Source organism: Myotis daubentonii, chromosome 7 (assembly GCF_963259705.1).
Source record: "Myotis daubentonii chromosome 7, mMyoDau2.1, whole genome shotgun sequence".
NCBI lineage: Eukaryota > Metazoa > Chordata > Mammalia > Chiroptera > Vespertilionidae > Myotis > Myotis daubentonii.
The window spans coordinates 35,678,597-35,705,388 of NC_081846.1; the positions used below are offsets into that span (position 1 = coordinate 35,678,597).

At 53.1% G+C, this 26,792-nt stretch overlaps 1 protein-coding gene across 1 annotated transcript in view; it reads right to left on the reverse strand.

The window, feature by feature from the left end:
* Positions 1–26,161, reverse strand: part of PER2 (period circadian regulator 2) — a 34,844-nt gene extending 8,683 nt beyond the window's left edge. Inside the window, exons 1-18 of the mRNA XM_059703736.1 lie at positions 25,999–26,161; positions 19,638–19,885; positions 19,094–19,156; positions 17,494–17,648; positions 14,756–14,877; positions 13,396–13,597; positions 12,870–12,921; positions 11,810–11,952; positions 10,821–10,899; positions 8,509–8,615; positions 7,556–7,709; positions 7,226–7,334; positions 6,180–6,305; positions 5,439–5,523; positions 3,959–4,118; positions 3,743–3,867; positions 2,653–2,802; positions 1,503–1,757 (exon numbers count right to left, since the gene is read on the reverse strand). Of these exons, the coding sequence (XP_059559719.1) occupies positions 1,503–1,757; positions 2,653–2,802; positions 3,743–3,867; positions 3,959–4,118; positions 5,439–5,523; positions 6,180–6,305; positions 7,226–7,334; positions 7,556–7,709; positions 8,509–8,615; positions 10,821–10,899; positions 11,810–11,952; positions 12,870–12,921; positions 13,396–13,597; positions 14,756–14,877; positions 17,494–17,648; positions 19,094–19,156; positions 19,638–19,867 (2,317 nt within the window). The 5' untranslated portion in view covers positions 19,868–19,885; positions 25,999–26,161. The remainder of the gene's footprint in view (positions 1–1,502; positions 1,758–2,652; positions 2,803–3,742; positions 3,868–3,958; positions 4,119–5,438; positions 5,524–6,179; positions 6,306–7,225; positions 7,335–7,555; positions 7,710–8,508; positions 8,616–10,820; positions 10,900–11,809; positions 11,953–12,869; positions 12,922–13,395; positions 13,598–14,755; positions 14,878–17,493; positions 17,649–19,093; positions 19,157–19,637; positions 19,886–25,998) is intronic.
* Between the last annotated feature and the right edge of the window lie 631 nt (positions 26,162–26,792).

A 26,792-nucleotide genomic window follows, 5' to 3' on the forward strand; every position in this document is an offset into this window, starting at 1 on the left:
CAGATTCTTCCTCTCCTGTGACAAGTGGCTGAGCTGAGCTTCTTTAATTGGCTGGAGGGTCTCAACTGGTGACAAAAGGGACTCTGGGAATGTCCCCTTGCCTCCCCTGGCCATGGGCCAGCACCAGGAGTACTATGGCCGGGCAGGAAGTGGAGGGGGGTTGAGGGGGGAGAAGAATCATGCCAAGCCTGGCTGGGATGGGCAACGGGATGGTCCCAGGAACCTCAGGTTTTCCTGTCATGGCACACAGGCTGACTCAGGGTTTTGCGGCAGGTGTGTGGGACACCTGTCAGCCGTGCCAAGGGGGTCCTCACCTTTGCTATATGCTGGAGGCAAGTGGGCCAGCCAGAGGCAAACTGCTAAGAGGGCGGAGGTTTTGTGATTCAGACTCTCTAGCGGGTGTTCTTCCAGAAGGAAATCTGCCCCTGGTGGGACTGGTAGCTAGAGCACTGGGCTCCTGGAATGCCATGTCAGGGTCTGGGCAGGCCGCTGTACACAGCTCTGCAGTCTGTGCACCTTGCAAACTGCTGGGCCAAGGGGGCAAGGAGCTGCAACTCTGTCCCAAGCCAGGTCCACTGGGTGGGTCTGCCCAGGGCTGGAAGAACACCTTTTTGTAATTTCCAGAGGTTCCCTAAAGCCTGGCAGTGACCTAGGGTCTGGGGAAGAAGAAAATGACAAAGAGTAGAAAAGGCAATCTTTACAGAGGGTGTTGGCCTCTCTCACTTCATATTCACTTCGCTGTGCCTGCCCTGAGGCCGAAGGGAGTGGGGTCTTGTGCTGTGTGTCTCCTCCACTTGATAACCCTGACCCTGGGTCAAGCCCTGGGAGCCCAGGAAAAAGGTGGCATCTCTGACCAGCCCAGCCTTGCCCATGGGGCCTGGGAAGGTGGCTAGGGGTCTGGAGCCAGGCTCTTGGACCAGAAAAGGGGCAAAGAAGCCAGTCTATTCTCCCTCACCCCTTGCCCTTCAACCACCTGGTGGCAATCTGCCTCAAGGACAGCGCATGCACCCACAGGCTCTGGAGGCTGCAGCCCAGCCCTGAGTCAGCCTGGCCAGGAGGGTACATCTTCTGGTATCAGCTTGGACTCCCTCCTTCCTCAGGAGCCGACACCAAGTACCCCATCAGTACTGTGCCCATTCTCTTTGGGGTGAGTTAGCTGTGGCCTAACTGGTTTTCTGAGAGCTCCACTGGGGTGGGCAGGTGGGGTGGAGTCCCCTGCACCTCACAGTCACCCAGGCAAGAAGTGTCTGATGAGGTGGCATTGCAACTGCCCCATCCTGCACTCCACCACTATTTAAAGCACCGTTCCCTGGGGAACATGAGATGACATCCTTGAGAGGGGTCCACGGAAACAGATGGCATCACTAGTAAAGTCCCAACAGCAATCTTACAAACTCAGGCTTCCTAAGCTGGGGTATTTCACTTTGAGAGCTGCCCTGACTCAGTACTATTAGGATTAAAGGTTTTTTAAATCCACATACAATTCAGGTATCACCACCTACCTCTTTCACTCAACTGCCCCTTGGATCTTTCTTGTAAGTAATAAGTGCAGTGAGACTGGAGGACACTAAGTTTCCTCGTTTCCTTGAACTTCAACAGGAAGCTCTGCTCCTCCTTCTGGGTGTGGGCGGCCAGCACTTCCTTGGTGAGGCCCAGCCTCCGGAAGGGCTCCTTCTCCTGGCTGAGGCTGCAGGGCATGGCGGGGCCCACGGGGCAGTCCAGGGACTCAGGTCCACTCGCAGGGTCTTCCGCCGTCTCTGTAAGAGAAGATGCAGACCACTCATCTGCAAGGGCCCCTGTGCTTTAAAACAACTAACAGGCCCTGAGACCACTGCCATGTGAGATCCTGCATGAAGCCCCCACACGGGGGCGCAGTCCATGAATGTCTGTGTAGCCTTCTGAGAAGGTTCACAATAAAAGGCAAACAGCAACGGCAGAGACCCTACTCCCCAGGGCTCCAGGGTCAGTCTGCTTAGGCTGAAGCTGGGGGACCTCGGGGCTTCAGCCTCTGACAGGGAAGATACGCTCTGGCTGCCATCAGCTTCAGAGCACAACAGACTAAGGCTGCTGTGTGCCCCGCCCAGGTTCAGGACTACGGACATGACAGCTTGGATCATGTGGAACTGCGGTACAGGCAGGACAGGGGCAGGTGGATGCAATGACCATCCTGGAAGGGGGTCTGGACACTGACTGACATGTATTTTTTACTCATCGTCTCCCTCTTCTGGAGAACTCGGAGATGCCACCCTTGGCTGTACTGCTGTTCAGACCTGTACTGGCTCTTTCCTGCCCTCACACAGGGAAGCAGGGGCCTGAAGGGAAGGGCGAAGCCGGCATGGGAAGCGGGGAGAAGGATCCAACGCCTGAGGGTGCTCTCAGCCCAGTGAGGGGAGGTTGCTTTGAGTCCCTGGCTCAGCACCACCACGTCTGAGCAGACAACTGCCAGTAGGTGGCACCAGAGCACAGCGGGAATCAGAACAGGTGTGGCCACACCAGGTCTCTGGGTTTCCTGGACCCCCTTATCAGGCTGTGGTAGGGCTGCACTGCACTTGCATAAACTTAAAGAAAAATTTAAGATGGCAGTCAAAACTTCTCATTTTTATTGTTAAAATTAGCTTACTCTCAACATTATCCCAGAGGCAACAAGCGTACCTAGCTCAGGTTGTGGCTTCTTGTCACCCACGTGCACGATGGTGCTGCTGTAGCTGCACTGGCTGGTAAGAGACACCACGCTCCCCGCCTTGCCGGGCAGTGTCAGCGAGGTCAAGTGCGCGCTGACGTCCGCATGTGTGTGTGCTGCCTCTTTATAAGAGAAAATGGAAGGAGACACAAAAATGCAATGAGAACGAACCATTTGTGTAATAAATGCCACTGTCTAGCAGATCCTATTCACAAGTGATTGCACACATCCTGGCATGTGACAGCTTATCTTCACGTGTTTATTCATGGGGGAAAAGTGGAGAAGAGAAATTCTGAAATGGGAACAATTCGACTCTTACATCCTGGGTCATCTGGGAGGGGCAGGCGGTTAGGCAGCTCAGGGGGCTCAGGTCAGGGGCCTCTGCTGGGAGCCCAGCCCCTCGAAGGTCTGTGGGCAGAGCACAGACTGTCCATCACAGCATGACTGTCCAATTGCATGTGCTTACATCACAACGGATACCTGATTTCCCATCCTAGTAATGACCACCGGGACGAGCACCACGTTCAAGTGGCCTGCCGTTTAACCTAACCCTGTGGTCGGCAAACTGCAGCTCGCGAGCCACATGCGGCTCTTTGGCCCCTTGAGTGTGGCTCTTCCTAAGCCTTAGGAGTACCCTAATTAAGTTAATAACAATGTACCTACCTATATAGTTTAAATTTTAAAAATTTGGCTCTCAAAAGACATTTCAATCATTGTACTGTTGATATTTGGCTCTGTTGACTAATGCGTTTGCTGACCACTGATAACCTAAGTGGATATTCAGACATCATGGAAAAGGATCAGCCTGAGAATGATAACCTCAGGTGCCCCTGGGCCTCCAGCAGCCCCAGGGGTCCTGTTCTCAGAGTCCAGAGTCACCTTTACATCTCTCTTATAGAAAGGTGGCTGACGTTTATGTACCATAGTCATTTACAAAAGAGCTTACACCCCACACTGTGTCCCCAAAGCCACTCAGAACTCCCATGGGAGGAGCAAAGGGGGCTCCAGCCCTTCTAATGATGCCTGATCTCACCGGGGGATTTAAAAGCCCAAACAGGATACCTGCAGGAGGTGGCCTGGGGCTGCCTGTGGCCTTTCGCTTGTCACTGGCCTTCTGCGTGGAAGCATTCAAGGGGAATTCACACTTTCTCTTCAGGGTGGTGGCCTCACTGCAGCTCTCCAAGTACCTGTGAGGAGGATCACAAATGGCTTCACATAATGGGGCCAGAGCCTGGACAGCAGGAGACCATGGAGTAGGGAGGCGGGAGGTGCCTGTACCTGATGACACTGTCCAGGCAGCTGATCTGCTGGTAGGAGCCGGCCGGCTGGTTCCTGCAGGCCAGCTCCTCTGGAAAGGCGGCAGTGGGTGGGCTGGCACCGGAGCTGTCCTCTGCGGCCGGGACAGCTGTCGTCTGAGCAGGAGAACTACTTTGCATTTCTGAAAGAATGGCAAAATTGCTTTCAGTTAATACTTGTTTTCCCCAAAGAGTACACTCTGTATATTTCTACCTAAGGATAAAGCTGGGGACTCAGAACATGGCTCACAGACACAGAAACCCAGAGTCAGCCTGACACCTGGGCAGCCCTGCTGGGGCAGCGGCCACTGTGCCGTCTGAGGATGGAGCCTGGAGGATGCTGTTGACTGGGATATAACTCAGTGGCACTTGGGTCAGGGACTCAGCCGTGGGTGAGGCCAGCTCTTACTCGAACTCCTGAAACTCTGGGGCCAATAAATCCCAGGTGCTTTATGATCAATTAGTATTCCCTGCCTCCTGGAAGTCCCTTCTTTTCAAAGGTGACTCAGCAACCTCTGGGGCAGCCTGCCGTGGACACTTCTGTTCTTGTCACCACATGCACTGCACGCTGTTCCCCTGGGGGCCTCCAGGGCAGAGCTGTGTCCTGCTCATTAGTGGGTCCCCAGCACCCAGCAATGTGCGCCTACCCCAGAGGCCAACAGTCCTGGCCAGAAGTGAGCTCTGGCCCCAAGATTCCCTAGGAGGCTCCCTGGAAAGATGTGGTCCCAGCACAAAGGATGAGTGAGAGCCCACCAGGGCAGATGCCTGGGGAGCATGCATGTGCACACCTGAGCAGGAGCCCAAGCATGAGGGTGTAAAGTCGTGACATGGTAAGGCAGGGTCCGGCTGCAGTGGGGGTGGGCTGACAGGTCCCCATGCTGGTGGGGCCCCACTTGAGAAGGCAGCCCAGGAGCAAAGCCGGCATTTCCACTCAGGGTGGGATTTGCGTGTTTGCAGGACAGCTGGGCAGCGCCCTTGGTGCGAGTGTATGCACACGTTCACTTGCGTGCAAACATACGGCCCACGGCCACTCTGTGGAGCGAGGGCCTGCAGGGTGCCAGGGGCCCGCACAGAAGCTTAGGGCTGTGCTTTTTGTTTTTTAAATATGTTTTTATTGATTTCAAAGAGAGGAAGGGAGAGAGAGAAACATTGATGAGAGAGTATCATCAATCAGCTGCCTCTTGCACACCTCCTACCGGGGATCGAGCCTGTAACCTTGGCATGTGCCCTCACTGGGAAGCGAACCAGTGACCTCTTGATGCATGGGACAATGCTCAACCAACTGAGCCACACTGGCTGGGCAGGGCTGTGTGTAGGAGTGAAGGCCTTGCTGCCTGAGGGACAGGGCAGGGGATGTGCACACATTTAAAGGGTAAATTCCCTGCCACCCACAGTTCAGGTGAAAGATAGAAAAACCTGGCCGGACTACAGTTTTACTGAGGAAAGGGTGAATAATTTTTTACCTGTAGCAGATTTTCTCTTCTGTTCTCCAGATTCATCAGAATAATGACTTTTGGTTTTGACCTTGTTAGCATTTTTAGAATTTTCCTTGAATAAAGACAAAATAAGTACGTTATTTTCTATCGGAGACTGCATAGTGCTTCAGCCCCACCTCAAAGAGGGAGAAGCCAGAGTCATCCCAGCGAGGAGGCGGAGGTGCTGAGTGGGAATCTGTGAGGCCAAGTTAGAGAAACGGACCTGTGATTTGGAAGAATAATAAAAAGAAAGGGGGATGCACATTCCATTTTCTTCCTTCTACCCTAAAGTTAAACCTTCCCTTTTGCTTGATTTTCCTTCTTTAAATAACTTTTCATCCAAAGCTTTAACTACAGTTTTAGCTGCTTCAACTATTTTCCCCCTTTATTTTCTTTTTAATCCTCATCCGAGGATATGTTTTTATTGATATTAGAGAGAGAAGGGAGAGAGAGATTTCACATTGATTGGTTACCTCCCGTATGCACCCTAACTGGGGATCGAACCCACAATCTGGGTATGTGCCCTAGGGATTGAACCCAGAACCTCTTTGTGTATGGGACGAGGCTCTAACTGAGCCACCCGGCCAGGACTTGCTGCTTCCACTCTTAGAGATGATAAAGTCAGTCCCCACGAACAGAACTTAGAGAGCAGCCAGGGTTGGTTGAATGTGCTTTGTGACTCCCGCCTGCACCACAGACAGGTTCCCGGGGCGGGGCAGAGGGACCTACTGCTCTCCTCCTGCGGGCGTCCTCCTGGCCATTGCTGTCACTGGAGGAGGTCTGGCTCATGAGGTGTTCGTGGGACCCATTGCTGCCCAGGCTCCCATAGCCGCTGGAACCACTGTGCGGGACGGGCTGGGGAGAGAGCACACAGGAGGCTTAGGTACAGGGTTGGGGGAGGGGCACAGCTGGCCTGTGGGTTTGTCTTCCCGAAGCCCGATTCACAGCTCTCAGCCTCTGCCCACAGCACCAGGGTCCCTGGATCACAGGCCCTCTGCTCACATGGTGGTGGTGGTGGGGGGCTGATCTTGGTTCTAGCAAGGGTTTTAGAAACTAAACTCGATATATTACAGTTTTGCCCCAGTCTGCTGACCAGGAAGCCGAGAGCGGCTCAGCCATGGGGTTACTGTGCTCGCACTAGTTTTCCTTGAATACTATGTCCCCAAGGATAGTGGTAGGCGTTCACAAGTCCCTCTTCGTGCCAGCACAGCATCCTGAATTGGAGTGACCCCATCCACCTGTGGGAGGCGACATGTGGGGTCAGTACCCAGGACTTGGGAGCTGAGTTGGGAGAAAGGGTCTAGGTCAGAGGTGGGCAAACTTTTTGACTCGAGGGCCACAATGGGTTCTTAAACAGGACCGGAGGGCCGGAACAAAAGCATGGATGGAGTGTTTGTGTGAACTAATATAAATTCAAAATAAACATCATTACATAAAAGGGTACGGTCTTTTTTTTTTTAGTTTTATTCATTTCAAACGGGCCGTAGCTTGCCCACGGCTGGTCTAGGTGCATCCTTCAGCCATTAGCAAAAGGCTGCAGGTCAGAGACAGACCCCAAAGTGCAAGGCTGGGGATGCCCCAACCTGGGCAAGCAGCAGCTGTGCCCAACTGTCGGGGCCTGGCACAGACTTTGCCCAAGCCGCCGACACAGTGGACGAGAGAATAGGCACCAGCGTGCAGGGCAGAGTGAGACGCCGGAAGGATGGGACCTCAGAACTCAGAGCAGTCCTCAGGCTGCCTACAAGGTAGGGATTGTCCTGCGGGTGGACACTCACCTGCAGCAGCAGCCGGTGGATCTGCTCCGTGAGCTCCTGGATGCTGGGGTGCAGGGCCGGCTGTTCCTCTGCGCATGGCTGAGCAAACACATCCTCGTTCAAAGGGCCCCTGCGTGATATTCATGGTCTGACAGTCAGGCTGTGCTGCACACCCCTGCAAGGCCCCGTTTCCTCTCTGCAGCCCCCCAGGCTGCCACCTGCCTGCTCACCACCCTCTTCCTCCCCCTCACAGCTCTGCTTGAACTAGGCCCCTCCCACTTGGGGGCAGGGCAGGGCAGGGGCAGGTCCCCACAGGACTGCCTAGCGGCCCAGGGCCCTGGGAGCACTCACACTCTGACTCTGTGCCGCCCGATGATGAAGGAGATCTTCCTGCTCCAGGGGTTGACGAAGCTGGACCAGCTGGTGTCCAGTGTGATGTACTCCCCGTTCCGGGTGCGGAACCGAAGGGGAGAATAGTCGAAGGGCTGCCCGCCAGACTGCAGGACTAGGAGGGAAAGAGCGTTTGGCGGTGAGAAGCAGCCAGGTTCGCAGGAAGAGAAAAGACAAGCCCAGATGCCTTGAGTTCATGGCTATTTGAAAATTTAAGAGCTGCCAACAGCTGGTCTAAGCTGCAGCTCTGTCTCAGTCAGCTTTCTTTGTGTGTGTGTGTGTGTGTGTGTGTGTGTGTGTGTCTTCTTTTTACTTTATTTTTTTGAATTATTATATTTTATTGATATTAAATATTTTTTAAAAAAATCTTTGTTAAAAGTATTACATATGTTCCCCCTTTCCACCTATTGACCCTTTCTAGCTGCCCCTCCCCCCTCAGTCCTTCACCACCCTATTGTCTGTGTCCATGGGTTATGCATATATACATACAACCGTTCTACTTTCAATCACGACAAATGTTTGTTTTTGGCCACATCATGGTGTTTCAGGACACACATCTCTGTTAGCTTCCACTGGACGTCTCCACGTGTCATTTGTATCTATGAGGCCTGGGCTTTGGGGCACACGTGTGACCACTACCCCAGCCTAGCCACTACCTCACCACCACAGCTGAACCTGTGCCCCCTCCTCCCACCTGCCGGGGATACCAACAGTAAGGACAAGGTGTCACTCAGGCCACAGGCCACAAAGGACCCACGGACAATGCCAGGACTCCGGCAGGAGGTGGGGCATCCATCACCCATACGATGCAGGCCAGTCTGACCTATCTTTGCTGGGTGCTGACCTCGGGAGATACCCAGGCACATACCAGCTTTTGTCAAAGCCTTTAGGATTCACCAGGAGAAGGGACCTACTCTTTTTGTGGATGGCAAGCATCAGGGGCCGGTCACTGGGGTGAAGCTTCAGCAGCACGGGGGTCTCGATCAGGTCCTGAGGTAGGTAGCCCAGGAGCGGGACCGCTCTGCAAGACAAGTGCACAGGCGTGTCACCCGCCGCTGTGCTTGGGGACACAGTCCATAATGCAACCTCCAAACGGGGGCAGACCATCTCTACAGCCGTCCGTCCGTTCACAGGGAAAGAAAACAACTACCAGCTCCCCTGACAGCCCCATTCACAGGATCAAAATTTAGGCACTAGGCTAACAGAGAAGCAGTCTTTCAATTAATTAGTGAAAGATTACAGCATCCCCATGGGTCTGTAATACAAAACAAGACCCTACAAGGTCCTACCCGTCATAAGCTGAGTGGTTTTAGCTTTGTGTCCATTTCCTGAAAGAATCAATCATGAAAATGTTTTTCTTCTTCTGTTAAGATATTTTTCTTTTTTGTGCTTCCTAAGTTTGGCCAGATATGGTCTGGCATGGATATTTTTTATGTTACATTTTTTTGGCCTCGATATTTTTAACAAGTTTTGAAAACTTTTTAACAAGCCTGCACCTGGAAACCCTGCCTGCATGTCTTCTCCAGCCCAAGAGGTTTTCCTGCTCCCGTTACTGTGGCCACTGTGTCTACTCCTTATTTACTGTGGCTTCCCTGGGGGCCACCAGTACTGCCTGGAGACCTGCCCTCAGTGCCCACTGATCTTGTAAAAGCTGTTTGTTTTCCAAGAAATCGTTAGTGTCCCTCTTCCCAGAGTCCTGTCCCCTCTGCTGTCCTGTGCCCTCTGCAGCCTGGCCGCTCTCCCCTCTTCTGAGCTGCACCCCAGCCTTCCTCTCCTCGGGCAGCATTCTTGCATCCACACAGATGTTTTCCCAACTCTTCTGCTCATGTGGAAGGACAGTCTCCTTTGAGTCTGAGAGAGGCCCCCTGTTCCCTGCGGGGGAGAACTCTCTTGGGCCTTGTGTTTTCCTTTGGCCGGATGTACAGAATGTTCTTGGCGTCCTCCCAGTTCCAGGCCTGGCCAGGAGGGAGGGGGAAGAGAAGGAGGAGGAAGGGGAAGGGGAGGGAAGAAGAAGAGGAGGAACAGGAGGAAGAGGGGGCAGGAAGTGGAAGAAGGAAGAGGGGGAGGAGGAACGGGAGGCAGAGGGAGGAGGAAGAGAGGAGATGAGGGGAAGGAGGAGGAGGTGGCTTTGCTGAGGAAGGCTGTGCTGACTAGGTGTGCCTGCTCGCCAATCCTTCTGCATGTGAGTTAAGTAGACTCCTGGGGTGGGTTGCAGATAGAAGTTCTTAGATTTTTGGAGGAATAAAAATTATGCTGGGGTTGCCTCACAAATGCAGCTCCCAGCCCCACCCTCTGAGATCCTGGTTGGGCAGGGCTGGTGGGGCCCAGGAACCTGTGCCTTGAAGCCTCCTCTCAGTCATTCTGACACAGGTGGTGGGCAGCATGCACTTGAGCAGCCCGGAGCTGGAGGCTGCTGATCCCGGGCCACCTGAGAGCAGACCTTCCCTAGGAGACCCCAAGCTCTGTGCCCAGGGGTGGGCAGTGGAGAGGACCTAACTCTTGACGGTGTCGGTGGAGGTGACATTGGCCCATTTCAGAAAGTGCAGCATGCTGGCTCTTCTCAGTCTACTTCCCGTGGGTCTTCTGAGCAAACTCCTCCCCGACTGCCAGCAGCCTGGAGCGTTTTCTGTGCAGAAGGAGCTGGGGAAGGCACACCAGGGCCCTGGCCCAATGCCGGCAAACCCTCAGATGTCAGTGCTCCCAGCAGCTGCAGCATCCTGGCTGGGACACCCCAAAGGGGCTCTGGACAGAGGGTGCAGGTGACACACAGGCTGGCAGGTGCACTTGTGCTGGGACCCTGCCCACGGATGTGCACCTGTCCCTGGCGCACCATTCCCACTTGTACCAGTGCTTATCCGTGTCTAACTTTGAAATGAGTTTAAACAGTCTTAGAACAATCACCAGCTCCCCTGACAGCCCCATTTACAGTCTTTGTATCTCAGGAGGTTTTTAGTGTAATTCCACAATTATCTCATTGCTTAACATTCTCAAATGCTTTTGTTGATTACCACACATAACATGCAGGCTTAGCTTTAGCTTAACAGCTTCAATGTCAAAACCATGAACATTGATTGAGCTTTCCTTAGTTATGAAGTAATTACCAAGACACAGACAGACGCTAAATGTCTAAGGAGGGAACCTGCGGGCCTGGGGATGCAGTACTGGTTCTGAGGCCAGGGTGAGCACAAGGCGTGCATGGGCAGCGGGGACAGCACATGGGGCTTACCTTTCATCTACGTCCTGGAACAAACAATTGGGTGTATGTGTGGTCGTAAAAATTCTCTTTTCCGGAGGAATTCTAGGGGCTGAAAGAACAGAATTTTGCTCAGATGTCTGCTTCTGAGGAATGCACACATTTTGTAGTTACATGACAACGACTAGAAAACCACGTGCTTCGTTCAGCGACGGGCTCTGACGGCAGCCCGAGGGCCCTCGACAGCCCTCGGCTCTGTGGGCCAGACCTAGTCGGGGAAGCCAGGACTTCCCGTTTACAAATCCGCACGCTACGCACAGGCTTCTCAGAAACTCCTGCTGACTATGTCACAGCTTGGTACGGGGGGTCGTTAGGAGGACATGATCAGGATGCTTGAAGAACCCAGACTTGGTAATTTGGGGGGTGGCCTGAGGAGCTGGCAGGACCAGGAAAGGACCCCTGGCGAGATAAGCCTGCTGCAGACACTAGATTTCTATAGGCAGAGATGGGGAGGGGGCGCTAGGAGCAAACACAGGGGTCAGGGGGCCAACTGTCTGCAGGAGCCTGGTGTCAGGACACCAGACTCAGTGGGAGGTAAGAGTGGGGATGGCTTGGGGTTCTGAGGAAGAGCTGGTGTCCCTGCACTTCAGAGGGACCAGGGCCAAGGCCTGGGTGTACACAAGGATGGGAGGGACTTGGGCCCAGCCTGTCAGGGCTGTTCTCACTGCATGGATGGAAGGCAGTGGGCGGGGAAGGGGAAGGGCACCCGCGGTCACAGTGATGGCCCGGACATGGGTGAGATGTTGGCACACAGACCCTTTAACTGCGTGGGGAGGTGGGGTGGCAGGGTCCCAGGAGGGCCAGGTGACAAAGGTGGGTGTGCTGACTCTCGAGGGACATGGAGACGCTGCCCATGGCTGGGGAGGGCTGCGCTGGAGTCCACCGAACAGACATTACATCTGAGCCAGGGGAGTAACTGAGGGACCAGAGGAGCCCTTGGCTGGCCAGGGCCTGGCGGTCACCTTCGTAGCCGGAGTGCACCCTCTCTGCCAGCAGCACGCAGCACAGCTGGCTCTCAGCGCCCTGCTGCTCCGGCACCTTGACCAGGTAAGGCGTCATACGGAACGGGTGGTAGTGGATCTCGTCTTCATGGTTCTTCCCGAAGCTGAAGAGGAGGGTGCCATTAGAGAGTGGAGTTATGACAGAAGGAACTGTTCCTCATTGCTGGTCCCCTCCCCCACAGCTGGCTGTCATCTCAGCAATCCCTTCATTTGTTGTAAAGATGCCCTCCCACCCCACCCCAGCATACTAGTAGATGGATGGGCTGCCCTTAGCCTGTCGTCTCTGCCTTCTCCCCACCTGAGAAGCTGGGCCCACCACCCGGCCCCTCAGATTTCCGATGACATCACAGGGTAAGTCACAGTCATCAACCCTGAGAGATCTATTGAGCTGTCTCTAGAGCAGTTTGCGTTTTAATTAGGGAAAGGGGCGCTGCTCCAACAGTGGGGTCCTGGTCCACTTTCTGAGGGCACCGCTGTCTGGCCAGGGGTCGCTCCGGACACTGCAGCTGGAGGCTTATCTGGTCACCCCGTTTTAGGCTAAAAACCCGTTGGGAAAGCTACGGGGCTCTCCCCAGGAAAATGGACTTAAGAAAATATACACTCAAACCGAAGGCTGCATGTACTTTTGGGGTCCCCAAGGACCCCAGGATACACGCCTCCCCAGGTAAGGCCCCTGGCCCGTTTCCAGGTGATGGACAGCAAGTCCCGGCTCCTCGGGCTGCCATCCTCAGTGAGCACTGGTTGAAATCACCCCACTGTTGACCAGGCTGTCTTAACCCCTTGTGAACCTGTAAAATGCAGCTCTGGCCACGTGCTTTCTTTTCACTCACTTTTTTAGGAGTGTGCGTGCTGCATGGCCCCTCGCTCCAAAGATGGGAGCACAGCCAGGCTCGTGGCCTTCCCGCCCGGAGTGGAGCAGGGACTGGAGGGAGACGTCTGGGCCTCCTGCACTTCCCCCCAGGTGCTCAGGATGAACTGGTTGGGCCATTCCAAGTTTAGGAAGACCTGTCACTGGGCTTACCTGACACGGCAGAAGAAAGACTTCTCCTCCATGCATTCTTGAGTGGAAGAATCTGAAAGAAAAAGCCTACAGTCACCCACCCAATGACACGACGACGTATGGAGAGCGCTGTGTCCTCCTAAAGACAGCACCAGAATCAGAGCCAAGGTGTGGCACAAACCTGCCAGAGCTCAAAGCGAAGCCTCAGAGAGCTTTTATCCCAGTTCTGGCTAAAATGAAATCTATTCATGAGCGCGGCACATTCCAGAGTTTACAGCCAGGGGTCTGATGCCCCCAGATGCGCCTGGGCTTTCCCCCCTCCGCAGACTCACCTCAGACTCCAGCTTCTCAGAACTTCATTTCTAAAATGCCTAACATGTCCTAAAAGCCTCTGAGATGTTTGCTCCCTCTCTGAAATTCATGAAAAGACTATTTTTCTCTCTAAATTTATTCTGAACAACTTCTGATCTCTCCCCTGGGACAGAAGCCGCCACGGCTGTGCTGGTCTCCAGCAGAGGTGACATGGGCGGCGCTCCCTTCCCCTCACCTGTCCCACTGCAGACACTCCACGGAGGAAGCTTGTAAGGCGTGGTGGAGCTGTGGAACACGCTAACGTCATGGGGCGCCAAGAACTCCACGAACTTGGCATCGTGAAAGGTGTCTCTCTTACAGTGGAAGATGGAGGCCACCTGGTTGGAGATGTACAGGGTTTTCCCGGTGACCAGGGACACAGCCGCAGCAAACATGTCCTGGGAAGGAAGAACATCTTCGGGTCAGAATGGGCAGAGGGGCTGGAACAGGACGGGCACACGCTTGGGGCAGGTGACAGGAGAGGGGCACGGAGGGTCAGGGAAGGCCTCTGGGACCTTCAGTCCCGACCAGAATAACTCTATTTCCCCTCATATATACTGGCGTCCAAACAGGATATTATTTGAAGAATCACATCGGGGCTCCACTCCAAAAGGAACCCAGGGGTGCGGATTCCCACGGGTGTCATCCATTCAGTATTCTTGGGGTCAGAGCCCCTGGCGTCTGAATTGAGAGGTGGAAGGGTCCTGCACACCTCACCCTTTGTCACCAGGGCTGGGGTGTCTCTCTCCTGGGGTGCCGGGGACTGTGGGGGCTGCAGGGCTCTGGACCTCTTGAGCTAAGGACTGGTTGGGGGGTGGGGAGTACTGGAGGAAGGTGAGAAGGATTGGGAGCCCAGTCCTCCAGACAGCTTTGAGAAATGCTGCTCTCTGAGAAATGGGGGCTCAGGGCATGGCCAACCTGCTCCCCGTCCCGACCTCCAAGGGCCCCACCTTTATCAGCCACTTTAAAATGCATCAGGTTTGGCCCTAGCCGGTTTGGCTCAGTGGGTAGAGTGCCAGCCTGTGGACTGAAGGGTCCCAGGTTCGATCCCGGTCAAGGACATGTACCTCAGTGCAGGCGTGTTCCCTGGCCCTGGTGCAGGAGGCAACCAATTGATGTGTCTCTCTCACATCGATTTTTCTGTCTCTTCCCCTTCCCTCCACTCTCTCTAAAATATCAATGGAAAAATATCCTCAAGTGAAGATTTAAAAAAATAATAATAAAACAAAATGCATGAGGTTTGGAGTCTTATGAAGCTGAGTTTAATCCCAGGGCACCCCCCGAGGAAGCCCTGAACAGTGAACCAATTGCCCCCTGGCGTGTCCTCACCCTGAAGTGCACTGTGCTTGGTCACGGTGTGTGAGGTGCCGGGTGGAGTGGCCAGGAGAGCACAGGGTCTGGGAGACATCTGGAGCAGGACTTCTGAACCACTGACTCTACATTCTTTTTCTAAGGTCTGAACTCACTTCCTGAAACTCCAAACTCTGCTGCCATCAAGCCACCGGCCAGGCGGTCACCAGCTCACCGAAGGAGGACTCCCCACAGGAGACACTCACCGTGCTCTTCATAATGACCTCGGAGGTGGCGCTCTGGATCTCCTCTATGGTGTAGGAGGGCACGTCCGGGCCGCAGCTGTGCTTCTCGCTGGACATGAGCAGCTGGTAATACTCCTCGTTGGCTGCGGGAGAGACCAAGAGGCAACTCCTAACTCACTTTTCTCATGAAAAGTGGGCTAGGAGACCATCTCCTGGACACTGAGAGAACGGATCACAGAAAGACAAAGGCAAAACAGAAATTTGGGGGTTTCCCCTGAAAATCAGAAGGCCGATGGTTACAGAACTTTGTAAACAATAAATACACATTATCTTAAATAACAAGGCCACAGAGTTCCACCTAATGCTCACTTTCCCCACGAGGTTGTCAATCATGATGCAATGTCATCATGTCCATGCAGGATGGCTGTGGTACCCCTGCTCTGCCTCCCGTGGTGGTCTCAACTGACACCCCATCCAAACAGAATCGACTGCTAAGGTCACTGGGCACAAGAAACAATATGTGGAACAAACTGCTCAGAACAGACCCTGAAGACAAGGGCCACTCATCCTGGGACATCTGGCATGGCTTTGGGGTGACCCAGCCATGGGCAAGAGGCTGAAGAGGGCCCCTTAAAAGGCCACACAAACCAGCACATAGCCACTTTCCATGTCTGGCACAAACTCTCCCAGCCAGACTACATGAAACAAGCCCTTCCCATGGAATTCATCCAAACATTAGAAATGTGAACACTATTTGAAACGTGGCTTGGTATCCTCATTAGTGACAGGCTTTGCTTTGACTGCAGGCTGTACCTTGAGATAGTAGCTGATGGTAACAGAATAAAGCCCTGTTTCACCTTTCTATCAGCCTTGGAGGTTTTTTCTACTCTTATGCACGTTTCTGATGTGTGGTGTCCACTGGGACTCAGTGCATGTGTGAAATACGTAAGTGAAGGTCAAGTGGGGGGAGGGTTCACACATCTACCCCAAGGAGATACAGTGGGGCCTTGACTTACGAGTGTCCCGACTAACGAGTTTTTCGAGATACGAGCCGTCTCTCGGCCGATTTTTTGCTTTGAGTTGCGAGCTAAAATTTGGGTTACGAGCCAGCTTCAGATACCCCACCGCTAGTTGGCGCAGCAAACATCACAGTGAACGCCACAACATCAGCCCAGCATCACGTGTCTCACTCGTTCACAATTGATTTGACATACGAGTAATTTGAGTTACGAGCTCCATCACAGAACGAATTAAACTAGTAAGTCAAGGCCCCACTGTACTGACTTTCCTTCTGACTCAGCTTACTCGTCAGTGGACCAAACAGCTAAGAAATCCCTCCACGTGCAGGGGCTGGGGGTTTCACTGTAATGACAAGGGTCCATGGAGTGTCCCCTGCTGCAAGACTAGGACTGCACACATGCATACCTGCCCCAAGACTTCTACTGTTTCTCTGAGGCACTGAGGACATTTAAGAATTCTCAAAGTTCTCATACTGTTTCCCAGCAGCAGACTGAGAGGCCAGGCTGCGAGGACCTCTCGACCAACTTTATAGCTAAACCATCCTGAGGTGACCCTGAGCACAGGGTCCTGGCCTGGAGGCAGAGGCACCGAGGTGACATGAGACCCAGGATGTGGGGTGTCTGCCCAGTGGAAGGTCTGGTGGCAGGAGCAAGTGAAGGCAGATACTTAAGGGCTTGGAGTTGATTGAAATGGAAAGTGTCTGAGCCCAATGAGCTAACATTTTGGGTTTGCAGTGTTTGCTCATAGGTTCCTGCATCTGTGAAGGTTCCTGCAATGTGTCCTTAGACAAAAGCCTTTCTCTAATCCACCAACTAGCACCAAAAGCTGTCACATGCTGCCATCTAATGATAAAATCCAAACATGCCCACAGGTGGATGGAGGCTGGATTTCGGAGGTCCTGTTACCATGCACCTGTGATGGAAGGAGGCACTCTGCCTTGCCTGCCTTCCTGATCCAAAGCCCACCACCACTGAAACTCACACGTTTTTAGATAAACAAGAAATAAAGGTGTGGCTTAGTGGTTGAGTTTCAACCCATGAGCCAAGAGGTGGTTTGATTCCCGGTCAGGGCACATGCCTGGGTTGTGGGCTCAATTCCCAGTAGAGGGCGTGCAGAAGGCAGCCAATTGATGATGTTTCTCTCTCATCAATGTTTCTATATCTCTATCCCTCTCCCTTCCTCTCTCTAAAAATAAACAAAAACATATTTAAAACAAAAAGAAATAAAGAGCCCGGGGTCTTGAATGAAGAAGCTCTAAGATATTGCCTTTCAAGGATGAGCTCTGTTAAACCCACCCACCCCTGGGGTCCCTTCATGTTTTCTTTTAAAGGCGGGGCAAGTCCTCAGCTAAACACTATGGGATGTTTCGCTTCAGTTCCACTCTGAGCTGCCCACATCACCGGGCCATCGGTGGTCACCCACTCCAGCCAGAGCTTGGAAGATGCTGCACTCTCCTCACCATGACCTGACCTAGCCCACAGCTCAGAAGTCTTATGTTGTGAATAGGTTTCTGTTATCAGCTGGCTTTCTAGCCGCTTTATGTTTTCCTCTAAAAATCAAGTGCAATAGACAGCTTCCAGTGAATTGAGGTTTTCAACTGTGACAGCTCCACAAGACTCCTAAGTTTCTTTCTTCAGTGTCAGGATTGAGTTTTGAAAGCCAACACAGTCCAAGCTGTAATTTGGGGGGATTTGAAACTTACTTCTACAGGTTGGAACAAACACATGAGGTAGGCATACCTTTCACCTGCTTCACGCTCCTCAGGGCGTACCTCAAGGTCGCCAACGTGCTGGCTTTCCCCTTGGCCTTCTTGTCTGTGGGGAGGTGGACCTTCAGCTCCTTGAGCGTTCTGATCAGTTCCTTGTGCGTGTTGGCTTTGGAAGACTGCTCACTACTAGAGTGAAAAAGATCAGACGTTAGCTTTCTGGGGCCCTTTTCTGAAGAGATGTCCGTCTGGTCCAGTTTCTCAACCGGGCACTAGGACATCTTGGTCCATACAGTTCTCTGTGGTGCCTGCAGGATGGTGAGCAGCATCCCTGGCCTCACCCATGTGAAAAATAACATAAATGGAGGCACTTTAAAATGGAGTTGGAGCTGCCATCCCCAAGCAAGCTGCCTTGTAGTCTTGCTCCTCAAAACTTTGGAGTGTTAAAACAGGGCAACATTGTGTCCCAAAGAACTGTTTACAAAGGTAACAGGAAAGCAGATATTTAGCCACCAGACTGAAAATTAAAAACAGTGTTTAGAACTAGTGTCACTATGTTACCTTATTTGCACTACAGAATGCCTTCCTTCTATGGATATAATTGCTCCCCTTCCCTTTCTCATAAACACCCCTTGCCTTTGCCTCCTAATTGGAACACTATTTGGGTTTCTGCCTGAATCAGTGCGTCCTAAATAGCTGTTCTTTTTTACCTACAATAAATGCTTGTTGCCTCTCACTTTGGCCTTTTATTTTTAGGTAACAATGACTGGAGACCAGCAGCACCCTCGCCAGCTGTGACAACCAAAATGTCTCTAGACATTGCCATGTCTCCTGGGGCAGACGACTCGCCCATGGTTGAGAGCCACTGCTTTAACACAAGTGAATGGGTCAGACATCCCTCCAGCTGGCTCTTTTCCCCACGAATGAGAGCCAGGCTGTGCCCAGCAAGGCCTGCTGATCGACCCTCAGAATCTGGCTGAGCAGACGGATGGTTGAGCTGGGCCTTCCTGTCTGCGTCAGCTAGAAGATGATTAAGTGATGGAGAATACAGAGGACAGCAGTGGCTTCCTGGGGCATAAACGTGAATAATGAGTGTAGGAAGACCCCCAAGAGGGGAGGAGATTTATAGAAGGATCTTCAAACTTAAGGAGCAGAGACGGGGAAGGCAGGGCAGGTGGGCACCTGCTGAAGGAGATGGACGTGTGTAGAGCAGAAGGTGCAGAGAGAATGGTGGACATCAGGTGTCTACGATGGCAAAGTGCCCTCATGCCCAGGACTACGAGCTGGCTGTGGCTCCAGTGAGATATGAAAGTGTCTGTGGATAGGAAACTAAGGATACACTTGTTACAAATACCTAAACAGTGTGAGGAAGTTCCAAATGAACAGGTCTCAGACACAGACAAGGTCTGCTTGGATAGAGCTGGAGGAGCAATAGACCCAGAGCAACATGGGGGGCTCAGGGCAGCCTGCAGGGACAGTCGTGACTGGAAGGGCACAGCTGGGTTCACAACACAGACCAATAGGTTCTAGAAGAAGCTTAAAACAAGTCACATATCCCCCAAACCTAACCTCCAAGGACAAATCTCTTGGTTTCTCCAAAGATTCTAAGTCAAGGAGGTTCTAACTGGCCTTACCTGCAGCCGCTTGTAGATGGGTTGTGTTCAGACTTCGCCAGCATCAGGCTGTAGGCACCTGGACTGTAAGGACAAGAAATAAAGACAGAACTCAGAGACTCTTCCACCCACAGCTCCCCCATCTAATCAGCGATAACAGGCTGGATCACACCACAGTGAGAAACATAAGGGTAAGGTAAAACTGAATCAAAACCTTCAGAGACCAGGAAAAGTAGGTATTGGGAGATGAAGAGCCAGTGCTAAAGGAGCAAGTTCATGTTCTACAAAGCACTCAGCTGCAGGCAAGTTTACCTGACACGCAGCCTCCTACGATCTCATTATGCACTACCGATCTGTTGGCAATCGGATCTTCAATGCCAAGTGGCATCATTAGGAAGGACAAACCCTAGTACATTTTAGTTATTCTAAGTTAACAAGGTTTTCAAAAATCTGGAAAAAGTTGATCATCATGATTTAAAGATGGTAAAGCAATCAAATTACAACAGAATGAGACCCTGAAAAGACAAACAAGGGCCTTGCCTCCACGGGCCCCGGCTGCCCCTACCTCTCTTGAGAATTGGGTGACTCCACCAGCATCCCCAGCTCCTTGCCACTGTCGTCACAGTCACTGCCCTGCGAGTCGCGCCCTGTGAAGCAGTTCTCGTTGGTCTCATTTCCGCTTGAGCCACTGCTCATGTCGACATCTTCCTGGAGCAAGACCCCATTGGGTGTGGGCCCCATGGGCTCCTTCGTGGGGCTACTGGGGTTGGGGGCAAATCCAGCAAATTCATTCATGTTGGCTCCTGAAGGAAGCTGGCGGACGAGAGAAATGTTGTCAGCCAGAAAGCGCGCAGCCGTGGCTGTCCCTCAGGGTCTTCCTCCATATTTTGCCAAGTGAGGGGGTAGCAGTCAGGGTCATTCACAGGTATCTCATGGGTATTTTTGTTTGTTCTTATTCACTGAGCTCCCACCTGCCGTGAATTCGGAAGGCAGTTGAATTAGGCAGCCACAGCCCTGACATGGCAAGCTGCTGATGGCCTCATGAGAAGGCAACAAGAGCACTGATGACCACTGCCCAGCATGTGGGAACTTTGGGAAATACACAGGTTCCCACTGAGTGGCTGGCAGGGCCTGGGACCCTACAGGTTGTCTGGGATCTCAGAAATCTTGAGCATCACAAGTTACAGGAGACCCTGAAACCAGGCTGCAGGCAGGGAGAGGTGAGGCTGTGAGGCGTGGGTGTTACCCTGTGAGGAGGGCAGAGCAGGTGGGGAGCACATGAGTTCCAGGCCCTGCAGGCATTTCCAGTGCTTGACTAAGGGGATCCAAGTGGAGTGCAGAAGTAGGCAGAGTGCAGAAGGGAGGGAGGCCAGCGAGGAGTTTACACATAAATTACACATAGTTTATCTGGGAAACGACTAGGAACCATTGAAGCACTGCACTGTAAGTACAGACTGATGTGACTTAATTTGTATTTGGACCCAAGAGCAATCACACTCCCTGGGGTGAACTTTGGCCACAGGGGACAGGTCAGCGGAAGTGGTCAGTGGCTAAGTCCTCTCTCCATCCCTCCATTGATTGGAGCGTTCTGAAGCTTTCTGTCTGTCCTTTCCTTTCCTCTCTTTTCCTTTCTTTCCTTTTTTTTGGGGGGGGGGGTAGTCTTGCTGATGAGATCTCCAGGGGCTGAGTGGTATGCTGGGTGTCCGTGAAGCAGGGCCTCATCATTAGGACGTCATCACGCATGTGTGTCCTGCCTTTTCCTCTTCATTTCCCTTTCCCTCACCATGGCTGCCCTGGGATTGCATCTCTCAGTAAAGTGTAACCCTCTACCCAGACTTCGCTTTTAAAAGAACCTGAATGAAGACAAACTGAACAGAGTGACAGAGCAGGCTAGCTGGACGCGGAAGAAAAATATTTTAGGTAGGGACAGCAAGTGCAAACTCAGGAGGCAGGGAGTTTGAAGAAGATGGCTGAGTCTAGAGCAGAGGGCAAGGCAAGAGGAGGGTGATATTAGATCAGAGCCAGATCTGCACATCAAAGTGGCAGAACCTGGACTCTGGCTTTATTCTGAGTGAGGTGGGGAACTGCTGGAGAGTTCTATGTAAGATGTGACTCATACTTTAACAGGGTTGCAGAGCATGGGCAAGGTGGAAGCAAGATCTCTCAGAGGGCTTCAGTAGAGTTGCCAAGGGGCTGCCCACCCAACTTCCTGGACATCTCCTATGTCATCTGGCAGTCCTCCTCAGACAAGCAGCCAGTTCTTTTTTGCTGAGTGAATTATGAAGGCTGAGTGGTTACATGAGTAGCTCCTGGGTGGTGGGGGCTTCCATGGGTCCCCCACTTTCTGACCGTGTGGTCTTGAGCAAGTTTCCTTCCCTGTCTCTGTTTCCTCATCTGTCAGATGGGGCCACAGCAGCACCTGCCTCCTATTGGCTGCTGGGAGGGTGAAAGGATGCAGCCCATGCAAGGTGTCTGGGATGCAGTCAGTGTCCAACAGAGGCTAGCTTTCATCATCACTGTCTGTTACGATGGGAACACAGACACTGTAACAGAAGTAATTTGTTTAAAAGGAGATATTTCATTGCCAGGAGAGCTATCTCTGGCTGTATGTAAAGGACTAAGCGCTCAGCTGGCCCCACCCCAGGCGTACAGACATCCTCAGGAAAGAGCACCACACACTTTGCTTCCATCACCCCTGAGGGCTTCGCTTAGCTCCTTGCAGGAGCTCCTGGCTTTCATGGCCCAGCACCAGGGAGACTGAGTAGGGCTCACTGAGTAGGAGTCACATGATTACCTTAGGTGGAAGACAATCTTTTTTTGCAAAGAGAGTCAAGTGAGCATGCAGAAATGTGAAACAACAAACCAAACCAAATCATCCCAAACTTCATCTTTCCAGAAAATGCATCACTCAGCACTGACAGTTCTAATGGACCGACCTCAAATTGCCAAGTTGGCAAAACCAATGTGCCCATCAAATCAGACTTTGCCTCCTGCCTTCCACAAACATTTTATGGAGCACCTGCTCATGCCAGCACTGCCCAAGCCCTGGGAGCCCCGGGAAAGCTGGGTTTCCAATTCTGGGGGTGGTGCTCATGGTCCAGGGTGCCAGGGGCCCAGGAAGGAAAGGGGCTGCCTGAGAACCTGGGGCCTGCACACCTGCCCCTCGAGGTTCCTTTGCTGCCCCCTTCACAGATGTCTACACGCGGCTCTGTCCCTGGAGAACAGTCAGACCCAAGGAAGGGGCTAAGCTCAGGCCTTGACTCGGGTCATTGATCATACCTCCGGTGGCAAGCGCTGCCTCTGCCGCACAGAGGGCCGTTAGAAAGTGCAGTCTGCAATGAGGTCATAGTCTGGGATGGGTTTCACAATAATACAGGAGGGGGAAAAGGTGGGGATGGAAGGAGGGGGCCAGAGCTAAAACTCTTTGAAGCTGACCGATGGGTTCATGGGGATTCATTACACTATCCTCTCTACTGTCATATTTTAAGAGGTTCCATAAGAAATAGTAAAAAAAATAAAAATAAAAAAGGGAACAAAAGCATAGCCTGGGTACCAGTTCCACTTACCATGGCCACCCCAGGATAGGTAAAGGCTGTTCTCATTCAATAGCCTTGAGCTTAAGGGGAAGTTCATTTCCTTGTGAAAATCAGAAATCAGCTCAATCACTTAAGGCAATTGGCTTTTTGAAATGAAAGTATAAATACACACAGAAAAGTCCCAAATCATAAGGTCACAGCTTGATATATGTCTACAAACTGAGCACCCGTGTCCCTGGCCCCCCAGATACCCCTGGTGGTCCTTGAGCCACTACCCAACCCTGGTCACACACCACCAGTCTGACTTCTCACAGCCTGATTAATCCTGCCTGCCTTTGCACTTTATATAACAGGATCTCACAGCCTGTGTTCCGTGTCCACAAGCTGGCGGTATGTTACAACCCAAGATTTATAATACGTTTGTGTCTTCCTGGTAGGAGCCAAGTCCCCAAGGCCAGCCTGCTGTAATCTGAAGAAAATGTTTGTCCTGCTAAACAAACACCGTGCTCTCCATGGCAACAGCTGGGTAACTGAGGAAAATGTGACGGCAGTGTCCAAATATGGAGGGGAAGGAGGCTGGGGAGACGCACGTCCTGGCCTCACTAGACACCTCCACACTCTGAGCTCTGCCTGGTGACATCCCAAACATGGAGCAGCACAGATTTAAAACAACAAAGCAAAAGCGCCAGCGTCCCAGCTGTGGCACTCAGGGAGCCGGCTGCCACAGTGCCTGTGAACAGCGAGCTGTTCTTACTCTCCTCTCTGTCACCCCAGGGAGAAGAGCACTAGGAGCCCCCAAGGCCTTCAAGAGCTAGAGCCCCTCTGCCTTCAGAACCGCCAGTGGCCTTGACTCCTGCCCACAGCCGGTGGCTGCTCACCTGGTCATTTACTGCTTCTGATTTGCACCAGACTTGGAAACACAATAACAAACTTGTTACGATGTGCACAAAGGAGCATAAAGAGTTGACAGAGGCCCCTGTCAGGACCTTCAGGTCCCCCGCTGGATCCGCAGGTGGGCCAGTGTCTGCAAGGGAGGGGCACAGAGCATCTGCATAGCTTTGGGGTTGTGTGTTTCTAGTGAGTTTTGCCTAAGACGTCGTTTTCGGCATCACTCTTTCTTTAGACTAAATGCTGAGAGGTCCTGCCAGGCACTCAATGACCTGACAGAGCCTGTGGTTTGCTGAGGCCCAGAGAAGTTACATCATCATTTAAACACAGAGGTGTGCCTGCCAGGATTTTTCTAAAAGTTAAGTGTGTGCATCAGAAATAGTACAAATGAAAGGAAACTTTCCTGTTTCCTTCTAAGCAGGCAGACATGCCTCACAGGGGATGTGCCTTCACAGAGTAACCTTATGTGGCCTGAAAGCAAGACTGTGTCAGAAATCTGTGCAGGTGCCTGGGGAAGTCATCCTTAGAGTGAGAGGAATTGAAAAACCTAGGAATTGAAACAGACCTCAAAGATGGCCTAATCCAATGGTTCTCAACCTGTGGGTTGTGACCCCTTTGGGGGTCGAACGACCCTTTCACAGGGGTCGCCTAGGACCATCAGAAAACACATATATAATTACATATTGTTTTTGTGATTAATCACTATGCTTTAATGATGTTCAATTTGTAACAATGAAAATACATCCCGCATATCAGATATTTACATTACGATTCATAACGGTAGCAACATTACAGTTATGAAGTAGCAACGAAAATACTTTTATGGTTGGGGGTCACCACATGAGGAACTGTATGAAAGGGTTGCGGCATTAGGAAGCTTGAGAACCACTGGCCTAACCTGAGCCCCCCTTATAGAGAAGGAAACTGAGTCCCAGAAGGGGATCTGAGTCACCCAGCAGCAGCTGGCAGCAGGGCTCCCCCTCTGCACCCAGCATCCAGCATCCAGTCTCCACAGAAAGCCAGAGCTGCATTCGTGCTGTACCAGTGAATCACACATGGATGACGATGACAGATAACTGCAGACACCCACGATATCATCCCTGTGTTGGCATATCACGTAGCTTCCACTTAAAAAGGAGTCCTTTTCCTATTTTACCCATGCACCTTATAAAAAGTGATTAGCCTTGTATTTAAAAACTCAATGGCCAATTAAAGCCTCAGGTAGAGTTCTGTTCCCTTCCTAGTCAAATCCAGCCTGGGACCAGACACTCTGGGTAAGGGTAGGAGCATCTCCCATTTGCAGCCAGGGAAGTCAGTGGCCTCGCTGTGTCAGAAGGGGGAGGTGAGAAGTACTCGTGGGGGCTTCTGCCATGCTGCTAGGGCTCTTAACATTGGGGATCTGAGGCCCCTCCTCCCAAATTCCAGCCTTCTCAGGGAGTCAGCACCCAACTTCAGGCCTTCATGGAACCTCAGAAGCTCAACCTGACCCAGCTCATGACCCTCAGGCTGATGGGAGGACCACCCTGCAGGCACCCTGAGCTCAGGCCTGGCCGGGCTATGATGTGTGCCTAGCAGGGATCTGGGCTCCAGTGGCCTCATCTGTCAAGCCAAGGGGTTACCCTAGATGATTTCCAGGGTACCTGCTGGCTCCGTTGTTCTTTGAGTATGAATCAGCTTCCCAAACTGGTTTCTTTGCGTGGGTTACAGAAACCATGGCAACCAAGTTGTCATCCCTTACCCTGGCCTTCCTGGAGAGTTTAGCAGGCTGCCACCTGCCCCTTGGCCTATGTCTGGGACTTGGCAGCCAAAGGGACACCAAGAAGGATGGTGTGACTGATGTATCACAGTGGGGCCCCCTCTTCTACCCAAGCTGGGGAGAGAGAATGAAGGCAGGGAAGTCCAGGTGGGCATAGGGGGTGAGCATGAGGTGAGGTCTTCCTGCCCCCAGGGTTCCCAGGCCGACCAGTGGCCCTTCCCTAGCTGGAGATTTGGCTCTCTGGTCTCAGAGCAGGAAGCCAGCTCTGAGAAGGGGCCCTCCGCGCTCCCAGAGACAGTTGCACTGACCCTTGGTTGCCTTCACCTTTCCGGCCCTCTCCACTCTGGGCGTGGGAGGGTTCATAGAAGAAAATCACCTAGAGAAGGACAGGCCGGTGTGGTGTCACAGCCGCTCCGTGACCTTAGACAAGTTGCATAACCTCTCTGAACCTGTTTCCCGATCTTCAAAATGGGGATAACAGTACCCACCACGCACCCCAGGCCAGTCTCAAGCCAAGAAGCAATCAAATGGCCCAGGAAGCTCTGGGATCGAGCTTCCCTGGGCTGGCGGAATCGCCGCCGTCGCTCGGAGGCCGCCCGCCGGTACCCTGACCCGCCCGCCCGCCCCGAGGCCGCGCCGGCCCGGCGGCGGTTACGTAACCAGCGAGCCGGCGTCTGGCCGGGGATCGGCGTCCGGACGGCGATCGGCGCCCCAGCCCGGCGCTGGTCTCCCCGCCGCGCACTTACCGCGGAGCCGCGTCCTCGCTTGTCCGCCGGTCCGTTCGCGCGTCCGCCCGCCGAACTGGCGCCCACTGTCGCAGCCGCCGAGAGCAGCGCGTAGTGAGCAGCGTGTAGCCGCAGCGCAGCCCGCCTTCGCCGCTGCTGCCGCTGACTTGCCGCTGTCACATAGTGGAAAACGTGACCGCGCGCGCTGCGCCCGCCCCCGGCGCCCTCTATTGGTCGCGAAGAATCTTCATTTGCATACCAGGGAGGCTGGCCTGCGTGTGTCGCACACCCATTGGCCACGGTGCCCGTCGCTCTCTTTACATAAGACGCACATGGAACTCCATGTTCACCGCGTCGGTTCTTCAATGAAGACGCGGCGCTCTCTTGCCCCCCTCCTCGTCCTCCCGAGTGGTCCCTTCCACTTCCGGCCTCGGTGTCTTCCATTCAAGACAGCTCGCATCCCCCAGCTCGGGGAGCGCGGAGTGGCGCGTACCACCGCGGGACGGGGGGCGGAAACAGGCTCCTCCGCACCTCGTTCCAGCCGGCCGGCTGGCGAGCCCTCGCTGAAGTCCAGGCCCCGGGAGGCTGCCACCTTCAGCGACAGGACAGAGGCGCGTCCCCAGCGGCCGCGGGAAACTCCCTGAGGACATCTTTCATTCACGCATTCGCATTCATTGACTCTCATTCATTCGCCGCTAGGCGCTGAGCTCCGGTGAGGACCAACACCAGGTGGTCCTGCAAGAGCTCCTGGAGCACGCCCACCCGGGCCATCTAGGTCCCAGATCTTCCAGAACTGCCAGCTTCCAAGAGGTCTT